The 13,224-nt window shown below is 36.8% G+C and overlaps 1 protein-coding gene across 1 annotated transcript; it reads right to left on the bottom strand.

The window, feature by feature from the left end:
- Window positions 1–726: 726 nt before the first annotated feature.
- Window positions 727–12,808, bottom strand: CASP1 (caspase 1). The gene is made up of 10 exons (XM_074335551.1): window positions 12,737–12,808; window positions 11,841–12,107; window positions 9,351–9,404; window positions 6,151–6,266; window positions 5,328–5,501; window positions 4,696–4,930; window positions 4,133–4,279; window positions 1,780–1,889; window positions 1,216–1,319; window positions 727–864 (listed from the first exon to the last, which is right to left on the bottom strand). Exons 1-9 carry the CDS (start codon window positions 12,741–12,743, stop codon window positions 1,221–1,223), a joined length of 1,209 nt encoding a protein of 402 aa, XP_074191652.1. The 5' UTR covers window positions 12,744–12,808; the 3' UTR covers window positions 727–864; window positions 1,216–1,220.
- Between the last annotated feature and the right edge of the window lie 416 nt (window positions 12,809–13,224).

Here is a 13,224-nt window from a genome sequence, read left to right as displayed (position 1 = left end):
TGAGTGATCATAGAAGCAGTCTCAGGTTATAGTAGAACAAATTCATGGTAGTACAAAAGACATATGTCCACAGGAACAGTTAGTGCATGTGTGGGGGGGGAGACTGTAATATGTTCAACTTTGAAGGTCTTCAAAAGGTCAGAAATTCACCTTCACTTCTAATGGGTTAAGATTAGAATGTGTTTATACTTGGGAAGTGAAAGGTAGTACTTGCAGTCCTTCCTAAGTCTTACCTTGCTGAGTGGAAGATTCCACCCCAAGTTCATTAGCACTGCACCACACAGGACATTACATTGTGTATAATAAGTCCTAGCACTTATTCACAGGGTGTCATGTATTATCAGCTAATTGTTTCATGTTTGTTGACTATCTTATCTTCTCAATAAGACTATAAACTACTAGTTGCCTGGGGTTAAATCAAAATTGACTTTGCATCCCTGAAATAGTTAAGGAATGATAGAAATATGTAATTTCTGGCCACGGCTTTGTTAGTAGTAAACTCTGGGATGTTGGATAAGTCATATATCACAGTCTGCTTTCTCTGTATCTCTCCTGCTGAGTTTCAAATTCTTTGAAGTCAGGTACCTATTGTGATTTGCATCTATATCCCTAAAGCAGAAAGCCCAGCAAAAGTTTTCTAGAAAGAAAGACTGGTGCTATTAGGCAGTTCAGCTTTCATGGATCAAGTCTAAAGATTCTAAATCCATTGCCCACTCCAAATTCCACTCCCTGTCTTCGGAGAGTGGAAAAACACCTATGACAACCTTTCGTTTTTATTTCAGATTTATTGGAATGGTTCAAGAAATGTGTGTCCTGCAGACATGATTCCAAAAACAGGTGCAGAATGACAAAACTCCTGGTTTCCTACAGGAAAAGGAAATACAACAAATATAAAACAGAGTGTTGCCAAAAGAAATGCAAGTTAAAAAAATACTCTATTTATGGGGACATAGTCATAAAAAGAAAGAGCCCATCCTATGTCTAAATATTACCCTGCTGAGTGAAAGGGAGGAACATCTTATGGCCACATCTCAATCTGTATCAGCTGACCCTGAAAAAGGGCCGTCTAACTCTGCTGAACTTTGAGAGATGAGCAACGTGCTCTGCACTGAACCAGCACAAAGGCATCCTTTTAGTACCCCTGTTTATTATACTAGACCTTGAAATCTTGACCAGGATGAAGTTTCAGCATTCTTGCCCACACACACGACTTACTTATTTTAGTGTCCTGGAAAGAGGTAGAAACATCTTGTTAATGTCACTCTTTCAGCGGTGGGCATCTGTAATTTACCATCTGGTTCGTCAAATGAAAGTCGGACCTAAAGGGAAAAGAAAGTCTGTATTTTTTTTCTGAGTGGAAGAATCTTCACTTAAGCTGGAAAATTCCAAAAAAAAAGTACAGCAAAATATAACACGAACACAAAAAGAGTATGCATCTGTAAGAATCATAGCAAAATGCATATCTAAGTATGGAATAACCATACTTTTTAAATCTGATGCTGGATCTAATAGCTATGGACACAAGCACATCCACTTGCTTGTCTCCTTAGGGATGTAGGGGAGTTAAAATAAATGGCTATTTTCTCGGGGTTGATTTCTAGATTATAGCAGGTTGGATCTGGCTGTCAGGTTTGCTGGCTCACCAAAGAACCTCAAAGATCATTTGAAAAGAAGGGCATTTCTAGAAGGTAAGCATGGCCAGAGCTGCTCCCTAGGTTTCCAACTGGAATAGTCAAATATTCAGGGGAAGTAGAGTGTGAGAAACATTTAGCGCCCTACCTTTCGGAAAATGTCCTCCAGGTCACAACACCAGGCGTATTCTCGCACGTATTTGATGAGTTTCATAATAAAAAGAGAGCCCTGTGTGGGATGTCTCCAAGAAACATTATCTGTGAATAAAGCACACTCAAATCTCATGCAAAACTTTTGCCTGTCCAGAGAGATTGAGTGCTAGGATTTCCACTCCGACTGAGGAAGCCTATTGAGTTTATGCTCTTTTCTATACACTGTATGCCATTATTTAGTGAATATATTCAACACTCAGTGAGTATATTTTTACTGATACTCGACAATTGTTAATTTCATATGAAGGATACCACATATATGGTGTAGATGTTAGGGTGGCATTGTCTCTGAGTCCAAGAAGCTGCAAATCTAATAGAGGGGGAGGGTAAGGCAGAGTGGAGTAGAGGGCAGGGATTGGGCCTTGGGAAAGAAATATCATGAGTGCTATTTACTGACTGCGATTTAAGTTAATTATACACTCTGAAATGCAATGGCCTTGACTACAAAGGGTAGAGTAATAATTTCCGCCATAAAAAGATATTTGAAGACTAGATATAACATTATAAGTGTCTGAGAGAATATAGGCTATGTAATACCCAGGCTACACAGGGTAATCTTGTCAATAACATTTCAAATATCTACTTTATAAATAATTTAACTAAAATCAAATAATATTGATCATAAGGCATTTGGACAAAGAATACTAAATATGAAAATGGCACCAATATAAACAAAATACAAACCTAGGTTTAGGTTTAAGAGAGAAAGCTCATATTCTACTGGAGGACAAAACAGTCTTACGGAAGATAATTATTGAAGAATGATATTAATTATATAAAATAGTAGGTACATAGAAATCATGAAGACATTTTAAAATAATGCAAAGAAACATACAAAAGTGGTGTGTAACTATGTATATAATCACAAACACATGCTTTAACCAAACCTTTTAGCCAGTAGTAATGGTAATAAAATATATAATAAAAATAGATTAAAGTTCTATTTAAGACCACAGCTGTTTTATGAGGCTGGTTCTAGTTAAAGAAAGGGGAAGGGAGAGAGGCTGGAGGCAGGCATCTCTGAAAGGTCTTTGTGAATTCAAGTGAATGAATGGATATGTGTTTTCAGGAGAACACTACAAGGTAGTTAGGATTAATACTAGAGAATGTGGAGCTAGGTTTAGTGGAAGATAACTAGCTGAAGATAATTGAATTGGAATTTTTGAGTCATCTGAAAAGGAGGGGTGAGGAAAGTTAAAAAAAAGGAGGAAGAAATCAGCAAGATGGATGTTGAGAAGCTAGGGGACTATAAAGGTCTATATAGCCAGAGGTAAATCTCTTGTGGAATGCTGGGATCCAAGGATTTTAAAGAATAGTGATGTCTAATACTAAAGTCTACTAAATACCTTCAAGCTGTAAGTGTGTGTGTGTGTGTGTGTTCTATTGCCTAGAGAGAAAAAATCATTGATTTCTACATTAAGACATGGTCAACATAATGCAGAACCAGACTATCTCCTTTGAGATGCTACTTCATTATAGAAAGTAATCTAATCTGTAAATTGAACTATTTGAGCAGAGGCAAGGCCTTAAGGCCATAAGTAATCATAAGAACGTGAATGCCCAAGAAATTTTAAAACATAATAAAATAATTGAAATGACTTTTATTTAAACCTTAAGAAAGAAAGACACTTAAGGTAAAACCTGAGTTAAATTACAATTAGAAACCTGTTTAATAATAACAGTTATTTAATGTGTGCTTTACTCTGTGCCATGCTCAATATTTCATGCATATCATCTTATTTAATTCTAAGAACAATGATATCTGTATTCATGTATGTTAGTGAAGACCCAGACAGGCTAAATAACTGGAACTAGTTTACAAAGCACTAATTGCCAGGGTCATAATATAATTGGCAGTATTCTTAATCCACAGCCTAGATTTAGAAATCATCAAAGTTTCTTCCTTTTTATCCATGCTATACTTCTGGATGAAACCAATGTAACTTAGAGACTCAATATGCTTTGTCTGCTTTTCTGCCTCTCTCTACCCCTTTTCTATGTGGAATCAGTTTCTAATTTACTTCAGCATGGATACACTTCTCTTTATCCCTTACAGTTACAGGAAAATATTTTGTACCACAGAAGTTCACTAATTACTAATTTAGTGAAAATATATGCATATTTGCTCTCTGTTGATGAGGAGAATAGAAGGTGTAACTGGGAGGAATGCTTGAGTTGTTCTTCAGAAGTCTCATGGAAAGTTCAACAGATATCCATCCTCTAGTGGATGTGTGTGAATTTCTGCATTGGTGATGCCCACAGAGTTGTCCTACACAGACACTCATTACCTGGTGTTGAAGAACAGAAAGCAATAAAATCCTTCTCTACATGGGCTTTCTTAATGGCATCATAATCAAAATCTTCTTCTGAAGCCTGTGAGCTGCTGTCTTCAGAAGCTTCTACTGAATCTGTTAACCACACAAACCCTTGGTTCTCTGAAAAGACAAGATTTGATTTCTTGTTACTACCTATAGGCAAGAGAACTACTTTCTCCCCTAAAGCTCTGTTTAACCATAGATACTCATTTTTTGGTTGCTATTTTTCATTCACATGCATATACACACATACATCCAAGGAACTATCTTTTTAACAACTCTTAACTCTACTGACCTTCAGATGAATTCGAACAGCATCAAAATATTAAAGTCTTAAGACTAAAAATGGTATTCCTTTACTTGAAAATATCTACCAATCATTCATGCAGCTCACGGAAACTAAAATCTTGTTTGGTGACAGTACGTGCCCATTGACAATAAGGAGCAGACACATAAAAAATGAAAAATACTGGATGCATATAAATGATGAGGTCAATGCTTATATATCATGTGTTCTAACAGACATTAACACTCACCACCACGGCAGGCCTGGATAATGATCACCTTGGGTTTGTCCTTCAAACTTGGACAGTTCATGGTGTTCAAAGTTTGAAAGATGGTGTTGATATGTAATACACCTGAGCCATTCCCAGAGTATTCCTTCCCACAAATGGCATCCCGAATACCATGAGACATGAACACCACAAAAGTACTGTCAGAAGTCTTGTGCTCCTTGTGGGCAGCAAATGCCTTCAGCTCTTCAACCATTTCCTGGAAGAGACCATACCATTGATTTCGGATTATGAGAATCATTATTATGGCACCTTGGGAATTCAATAAAGAAACACTTGGAATCCCTGGGTGGGTACAAAAGAAAGTTTAAGTTTCAATTCAAATAAAGGTTATATAGGGTAATAGGATGCCATTCAGGGACTTCTAGAAGGGAGAAAAGGGTATTACTGAGCTAATAGAACTCTTCCCAAAAAAGTTGCACCAGATTCTTGCTAAAAAACTCTATGTTTGAAGGGATCATTTTAGCATTAAGCACTCTCCAAGGGTAAATTTAAATTTTAGACTACCAACAGATTAAGTTTCTGGTGCTACAACCAAACATTCTTTAGGAATATGAAGGGCGTGACTGTTATCTCTACACTGTGATAGACCTTACCAGAGAAGTGAGATTCTCTTTTACAATCACTGTGTATCCGAGATCTTCTAATAGCATCTTCATACCTCTGATATCAGCATCAGCTCCATCTCTCCTGGAAATAGTGTCAAATTCTGTGTTGCAGATAATGAGGGCAAGACGTGTGCGAGTTGATCTTTCCATTATTGGGTAAATCTGTAGGAAATGCAGATTGGATAAACAGTCTTGTTCTCTTTAATTAAATATTCATCTTGAGAGTATACAACCCCTTCTCCTCCCTTAATCCTATTCAGAAACCAAATCTCATGAACCATAGATAAAAACAGGGAGGATGAATGCATCTTACCATGGGAGTTGGAATAGAGTTTGCAAATACCTAGATGATAGCTGCACCCTTGATTGATTTGTTTTTGAGAGGTAGGATTGTGGGAGATGAACAGTCTTTGAAGCCAGACTGACAGAATTTTAAAACTGAATCCTCAACTTTGTCAAAATATTTAACAAAATAATCCATGCCTCAATTTCCTGATCTCTAAAATTGGTTATTTTGAAGGTTCAAGGTGTTCTTATATGCAATATACTTAGAATAGTATCTGATTTATATTAAGCAGTCAATGGATGCCATTGTTGTTTTTATTATAGTTATTTACTCAGGGAATTGTACCAAATTTGAACTCTATACATAAGCTGGAATTCTAACAGATCAGAATTCTTTATGTAAGGGAAATAGCAGGATGATTTTCCAAAACTTCTCAAGGAAATTGGCTATAAGAAAGTGCCAGTGCACTTGAGAATGGTCTACATTGTATCTTTCACCCAGATCCTTGTGTTTTGAGCACAGCACCTCTGCTGACTTTTCTTTCCATATCATCTGGGCTGTTTCCAGGGGGCAAAGCTTGAGGATCCCTTCTGGTCCTTGGAATTCAGGCTTAGCTGGGTTATTTTGCATTGCTTGAAGAGCTGAAACAGACAAGAACCATTATGAATAATGAATGACACCCTTGAGTGTCATCGCACTTGGTGTTCCTCACAGTGTCATCTGTGTATGAAGCCGTGAAGGAGGAAATGAATCCTTAGGAGAAAAACCCTGGGCTACTTAATACTGTTGAGTGAATCATTGTGATTGGAACACATACCAAACCAGAGGAGATTTCCAGTGGTGTGATACAAGGATCCACCTTTATCTTTTAGGATCAGCATTTTTACAAATACTTTAGCTTAAAAAACAGAAGGAGAATTTTTCAAGGCCATGCATGATGGAACTCTCAGAAAACAATCAATATATTAGGTAAGATAATTAAGATATAAATTTATTTCAAATGATTTAAAGCCGAGGATAAAATTTAATGGAGGAAGGTCGCAATTACTCTATTTCAATTTTTAAAATATATATGTGTGTGTGTGTATATATATATATATACATATCTGTATATATATATATATATATATATATATATATTAAGTAAATATATATACATATGTATATTTACTTAATAGGCATGATAGTAGGTCTAGAGATGGAAGGAAGGAAGGGAGAAAGGAAAGAAGGAAAGGCTTTTTTCCTGTTCTTCAGGATCTCTCTACTGTGTGTACACATGGGGAAGAGGATGAGGAATATTCAGTATATTAACTAGAATGAAAATGAAATAGAATGATAAATGCTAAAATCAAGATGATAACTTGAAGGATTCATAGCACTAAACATTGATTGCACAGATATATGAGGAAGAATTTTCACAGTTGTTTATGTGAGTAAAACCTTTAGAGTTTATGTGATTACAAATTTGACACCATCCAATAGTGTGATTTACTTGCTAGAGAAATAATCTATGTTTCAAAATGTAAATTTTTTCTCAATATTTGGAAGAGCTTTCAGAAACTAAACTATTCAAACAAGAAAGTTATATTTAATTCTGAGGGGAAAGTTGAAGAAATTATAGCATATTCAGTTAGGTAAACCAAGGCAGTATGTTTAGTGTGGGTAAAGTAAGCAATAGAATGGATATGTTCGAGAAAACTATAGAGATCATTAGGTGGAAGAAATATTCTATTTCTTCATACAGAAATCTGGAGAACAATAGAAAAAGTTAAAGAGAAATAGCTGGATTACATTAGAGCAATTTTTTTTAGTTAAGGAATAAGGAACTTGGTTATATATTGAGTGTCCTATTCCATGAAATAGCTAAGAAAACATGACTAGGATAACCACCCTTAATAGATTCACTGTAGTAATTTCTGAACTTGGTAAAATATTTGCTTCCATAGCCTCTAAATTTCTTCCAAATGTAAAATATTTTTATTTTAAGAGAAAAATATCACTTTGGAATGAAATAATTCTAGAATTGTGGGTGAAATACTATTTCAGGACAAATAAAACACTGGTTATGTAGTGAGCAAGAGGCTAGACTCATACAAAAATAAGATTTACTATAAAGGAACCTAGTACACATTGGCCTTGTCAAAACTCAATAAAGCTAAGATCATTTTTTCAGAGTAGAGGATAAAAACAGTTTTAAGATCTTCTTTCTCATCTGAGATCTAGAATTTCCCCGTGCTACCTCCAATACTGTATGGAATGAAAAGTTTTGCATTAAAATTTTTGTGGCAGAAATGGGTTAGCTATTCAAAAGATACTGTTTTCTTCCTGGGCACACAGTCTGTGTTGCCAACCGGTCGAGCAGTTAGATGGGGCCATGTAATTGAATTCTAGACCATTTAATGCAAGCAGAAGTACAGTGTGACACATCCAGACCACGCCTAGAAAAATTTCTCACAAAGGATCCTCCATATTTCTTCCAGTGCAGTTAACTGGATGGTTATCACCACAGTTGTTTTGTTAGCTGCATTGTATAGTGCAGCTATCAGAGCCGTAGAATGGAAGAAGCTTAGGTATCTGTGTTAGTACTTGAAGGAGAGCTGTCTGCTGATGAAGAAAGTCCATTTATGAATGAAATATAAGTTTCTATCATATCAGAGCCATTAAAAATGTTTGATTTAGTTACTGCATTCCGTATCATCTCAACTAATATAGGTGTATATAGCGTCATATCCCACCCTGCATTTTTGGCTAGCTTTAATTTGTTGGTAGGGATTCTTAAATACCTACTCTTGCATAATTTGTATATTCATATAATCAATAAAAGCAAGAACCTTGTTTGTTTTGTTTATTACTTTCTAAATAATCCATAGAAGGTTTGTGACACAGTTGGAATGTACTAAGTATGTTTCTAATGGCCTAGTAAACAGTAGAAATTTTGATGAGATTATTTAGTAAAACAGTATTTTAACAAATGTTTATTGCATGCACACTATGTGTCAACTACAGTTAGATGGGTTCATGCCTATGAATAAGTCCAACATGTCCTATGTCCTCATAAAGCTTAGATCCAGTGGCAGAAAATGAGGAATTTATTTTTAACAATACAAGAAAAATATAGTGAGAGTTAGGGCTGAGGCATCATAGAGCACTGTAGGAATAAGAGTTCTGAAATATAGTAATAAAAAGAAGTGTCACCCCAGGAAATTTTAATTAAAAAAAAAGAAGTGGAGAGAGAGATCTGGATTTGAGAGATAAATTAATAAAGCTTGGCCACTGCTTGAACGTTGGAAGTGAGGGAGAAGAAAGAGCTAAAGATAATTTCAGTTTTCTGGTTTGAATAACTGGGTTATGTTGGTACCATTAACCAAGATAGAGAAAACTGGAGAAAAAGCAAGGAGGGGGGAAGAATGGATGTTAAGGTCAGCTCTGGATACATATAAAGATGTCTATGGGAGATGTGAATGCATATGTTTAGTAGGCACTAGAATAGTGAAGTGTGGCATGCAAATTGGTAGTCAGGATTTGAGACACAGATTAGAATTTGTTAGTATAAACATGGTAGTGAAGCTACAAGAATGGCTCCTCCTAAGGCAGAATAGATTAAAAAAGAAAAAGGCATAGGATCAATCCATAAGAATTACCCATAGCTTCCTAATCCCAGGTTTATCCCATGAATCTGTAGTTAATGTCAAGGAAGATGGGGTTCAAAAATGTTCAAACATTACCTAGGAAGGAAGGAATCACTGCTTGGGTGTCTGGAACATTTTCAGATTGTAGACCTGAAGAAAGATAAAGAACATTAAATAGTCACTTATCATCTCTGAAGAATCTTATGCCAATATGTCAAACACTCCCTATTGAAAATAACTTCCACAGGCCTTGATCCTGTTCAAAATGTGATTGACCTGGAACCATACTCATCACTGGGAAACAAAAGCCTCTACACGTGAATTACTACTAGACTTTAACAGTTGAAGCGTAACACAAGAATGTCTGGAAGTGACGGCCTTGATTTCTGCTTTCTATGATGAAAGTAGAATTGAGACAACATCAGCTATAGAATCAAGAATTGTCTTAATATGTATGTTTTGATTTGGTTTCTGAGGTGGCCACTACTGCATAACAGGTGTATGCAGAGTGAGGTTGTCTAACTCAGAGCTGACCAGGACTTTGGAGAAAACTAAATAGGAACAGCCTTCTAAGCTTGGGCACTTAGCCTTACCAAGATTTATTGCAGCAGAAAATGATGATGGGTGACCCCTTGGAATCCCTTAGCCAGTTTGTTAAGTAAATTTCCTCAGTGCCATAGAATAGGAAAGCGGTGAATCTAGGTATGAACACAAATTTATCTTGACAATTAGTTCTGGGCTTAATCACTAAGTGAATAATTCTTAATCACTAAGCTACTCTGCCAGCCCATGAAGGATCCTATACAATTATGCATGTGGCAGAAGCCAGGCCACAATCTCTGCAATCTGCACTGGCCCTACTCATTGGCACACTCTGATGGAAAAACAAAAACAAAAACAAACACTGGAAAGTCTCAGTTATGCTGCTAGTTTGCATAAAATCACTCAAACCTATTACATATACTCTGAGATCACTTTCATTCTGATAATCAATTTCAAGGACAAAAATTGAATTTAAATTTATTGAAGTTTTTATAAGGATCTCATATAACAATAACAACCTGAAAAACTTGTTCTGGAGACTTTAAGAATTGGCATGAGCTAACAAGTGTGAAATACTCTGATTCTTCATACTATAGAAGACAAGATTTCCATAGACAGAATATGGTCTATTCCATGCTCTGAATAAAGGAGAACCAGAGGTTGCCCCACAAAATATCAAGCCCAACACTTCATGCTGCAGCTTGTTCCATTCTTCCCATCTGGACTGCTGGACTAAATTAACCATCAGTAAATTCAAAAACATTTTCTGGAGGAGGCCTTGTTATGGCAGTAGTGTACATGCTAACTTTTCTAAAGATCTCTCCATTGAGAGTCATTCAAATATTACATTTAATTACCATATTTTGTGGCACTGAAAAGAAATTGTCAAGTAGAAGAGGGAGAGACAAAGGCATAACAACACTGACTGAGGAGGCATCACATGCCATGTCGAGAGGCACACTCGAGGTGTTAGAGTTATCATAGTAGATTGTACAAGCACCTCTAGGATTCAAGGACTATGGAGTGAAAGGAATGGAGCAACAAGAAGACACTTTGACTACTACACATTAATTCTGGACCCTTATTGTTATTTATTGATTACCTTTATTTTTGGGGGCGGGATGTGTTAAATGCAAAAGAAGTATTCAAAGAAAAACAAGAAATTCATTACCCATAGAGAGCATTTCCTATGTCACTCAGACAGATGTAGGCTTCCCCCAAACCCTTTGAAGAAGGCTTCTTGCTTTTGAAGAACAACTTCTCCTTAATGGCTTTTAGTAGCATAAAAGAGAACAGTGTCTGGGAGTTCACCAGAGCTCCCATCTTTGCTGTGTGGAGGGACTAAGGGACCACAAAAGTCACAGGTCAGATTCCTAAGCCCTGTATCAGGCCCTCAGGAGGACAGGAGTTGGGGGGAGGGGGCTTACAGAATGGCCCATAGCATAGTTACATGCTAGTGGACACTCGCTCGAACTAAAATGCAAGGGGAAAAATAGAAGAGTCTCCTTGCTTTTCTGAAAGTATTGAATTTATTCTCTGAATGCTTCACCATCATTGAAATATATTTTATTCCTTCTGGAGAATAAAATTTGAGAGAGAAGTTTTAAAAAGTTTTTGATTACAGACTTTAAGTCTTTATGTCCTATAACTACATAAGTTCCTAGGGAGCCCTAGATTTAACTAACTAACTAACTAACTAACTAACTAACTAACTAACTAACTACATAAATCATGTGCCTTGCCTGGTGGACTAGAGAATACAGTATGAAGCTTTGCAGATTGTTCTCATGAACTTCAACAAATGAGCTACCACATACTCAGGATGGGAGATGAGTTTTAATCAAAAGAAGGCTACTGAGGCCAAAGAAGCAGGAAAAAAAGAGGAAAAGAGACGAGCAATGAAGACACTGACACAGAAGTGTGGTCCTGATACCAGATGCAAGGAAGTTGTCTGCAAACTAAAATAACCAATGAAGATATAAGATATGGTCACAAAGACACAGGGCCTCGTGAACTTGATTGAGTCTGAATCATTGACCTTACCTGAGGAGAGACCCAGCATCTTTGCAAGGTGGCAGTCATCTTCACAAATCTGACTGACAAGTATTTGGCTTGCCTCGGGCCCTTTCCGAATGACAGAGTCAATCAAAACTCGAGCTTTATCCATAACTGTAGCATTTCCATCTCTTATTCTCTCCATCTCCTCCTGGTTCAGCACTTTCTTCTCTAATAGTTCATCCAGCAAGCCATTTATTGTGCCTGTGCCCACTGAACGGACAAACTGCTTCCTCTTCTCCTTCAGGACCTTGTCTGTTGGAAGCACAAGGATCCCTCAAGTCATGAAAACAGCCTCATTTCCCTCCCAGCAACATGAGAGGAAATAGCCTCCTTTAGTCTTAATCCGTAAAATGTCCCTCTCCACACAGTTCAGTCATCCTGAACTACATCTCTTATCTTCCCTCAGTATTACCCGTGCATGTTCACTGCCTGGTCTGAAGCCTGAGATTTACGGTACGTTAAGTGTCTGAAAACCAGGAGTGATTCTGGCAGTGGCCCATGTTTATTCAACTCTGTATAATAAAATAACAAAACAGATAATCCATTTCTCTGGGAATAACAGTTGCTGATACCCATTTTATGCCAATTCTGCACTCTCTGTCACATAGTGACATTTAAGAATTCAGTTAAGATTGCAAAATAACAGCAGAATACCACTAAAACCCCAGTTCCTTTCCAGCCCTTGCCATCCTGTCTAAAAGCAGCGAAAGTCTTCTGGGCCGCTTCACTTCTTCCCTCCTTCTCTTCTCACTCCCTGGGTTCTGCTCACCCAAACACTCACAGAACCTAGTTATGGCTTCTGAAAAAGCCAGACCCAAAATTTCTTCCCCAAGACATGCCCTTTTACAGTAAAGGAAAAAAAGAATTAAAGAAAAGCTTACCGGCCATGGCTTTTCACTCTTGGTCTTCGTGTATGATAAGAAAGTGAAAGCATGTTCCACCTTCCTTTTCAGCAGGGCATGTATGTTGAGAAACACCCACTGCTCATGCATATGCATTCCTTTATGTTTTTATTAACATATGTAATAATCTTGATAAACATTACTCTTATATTAAGTGAAAGAAGCCATATATTATAGAATACATATGATTCCAATTATATGAAGTTCTAGAATAGGAAAAACTAATGTGTTGTGATAGAAATCAGATCACTAATTGCCTGAGGAGGAGGTGGAGACAAATTGAGTGCAAAGGGCATAAGAGAACTTTCTGGGGTGATGGAAATGCTCTGCATCGTGATAGTGTTAATTCTACATCATACATTTCTCAGAAATAATCAGGGATGCACTTTATGCTATGTAAATTATACCACAATAACATTGAATTTCAAAAACTAAATTAAATGGTTGTAATGATACACTGGATTGGA

This window comes from Rhinolophus sinicus, linkage group LG06 (genome assembly GCF_036562045.2).
Source record: "Rhinolophus sinicus isolate RSC01 linkage group LG06, ASM3656204v1, whole genome shotgun sequence".
NCBI classification, from domain to species: Eukaryota; Metazoa; Chordata; class Mammalia; order Chiroptera; family Rhinolophidae; genus Rhinolophus; species Rhinolophus sinicus.
This window is presented reverse-complemented; position numbering and strand designations above follow the sequence as displayed.

Excerpts from the sequence above, each read along its gene's own strand:
- CASP1 (XM_074335551.1), bottom strand. Across the intron at positions 4,280-4,695 it reads TATCCAGGCCTGCCGTGGTG|AGAACCAAGGGTTTGTGTGG; the intron begins GTGAGTGTTAAT and ends TTGTCTTTTCAG. Across the intron at positions 1,890-4,132 it reads TTTCTGTTCTTCAACACCAG|ATAATGTTTCTTGGAGACAT; the intron begins GTAATGAGTGTC and ends CTTTATTCACAG.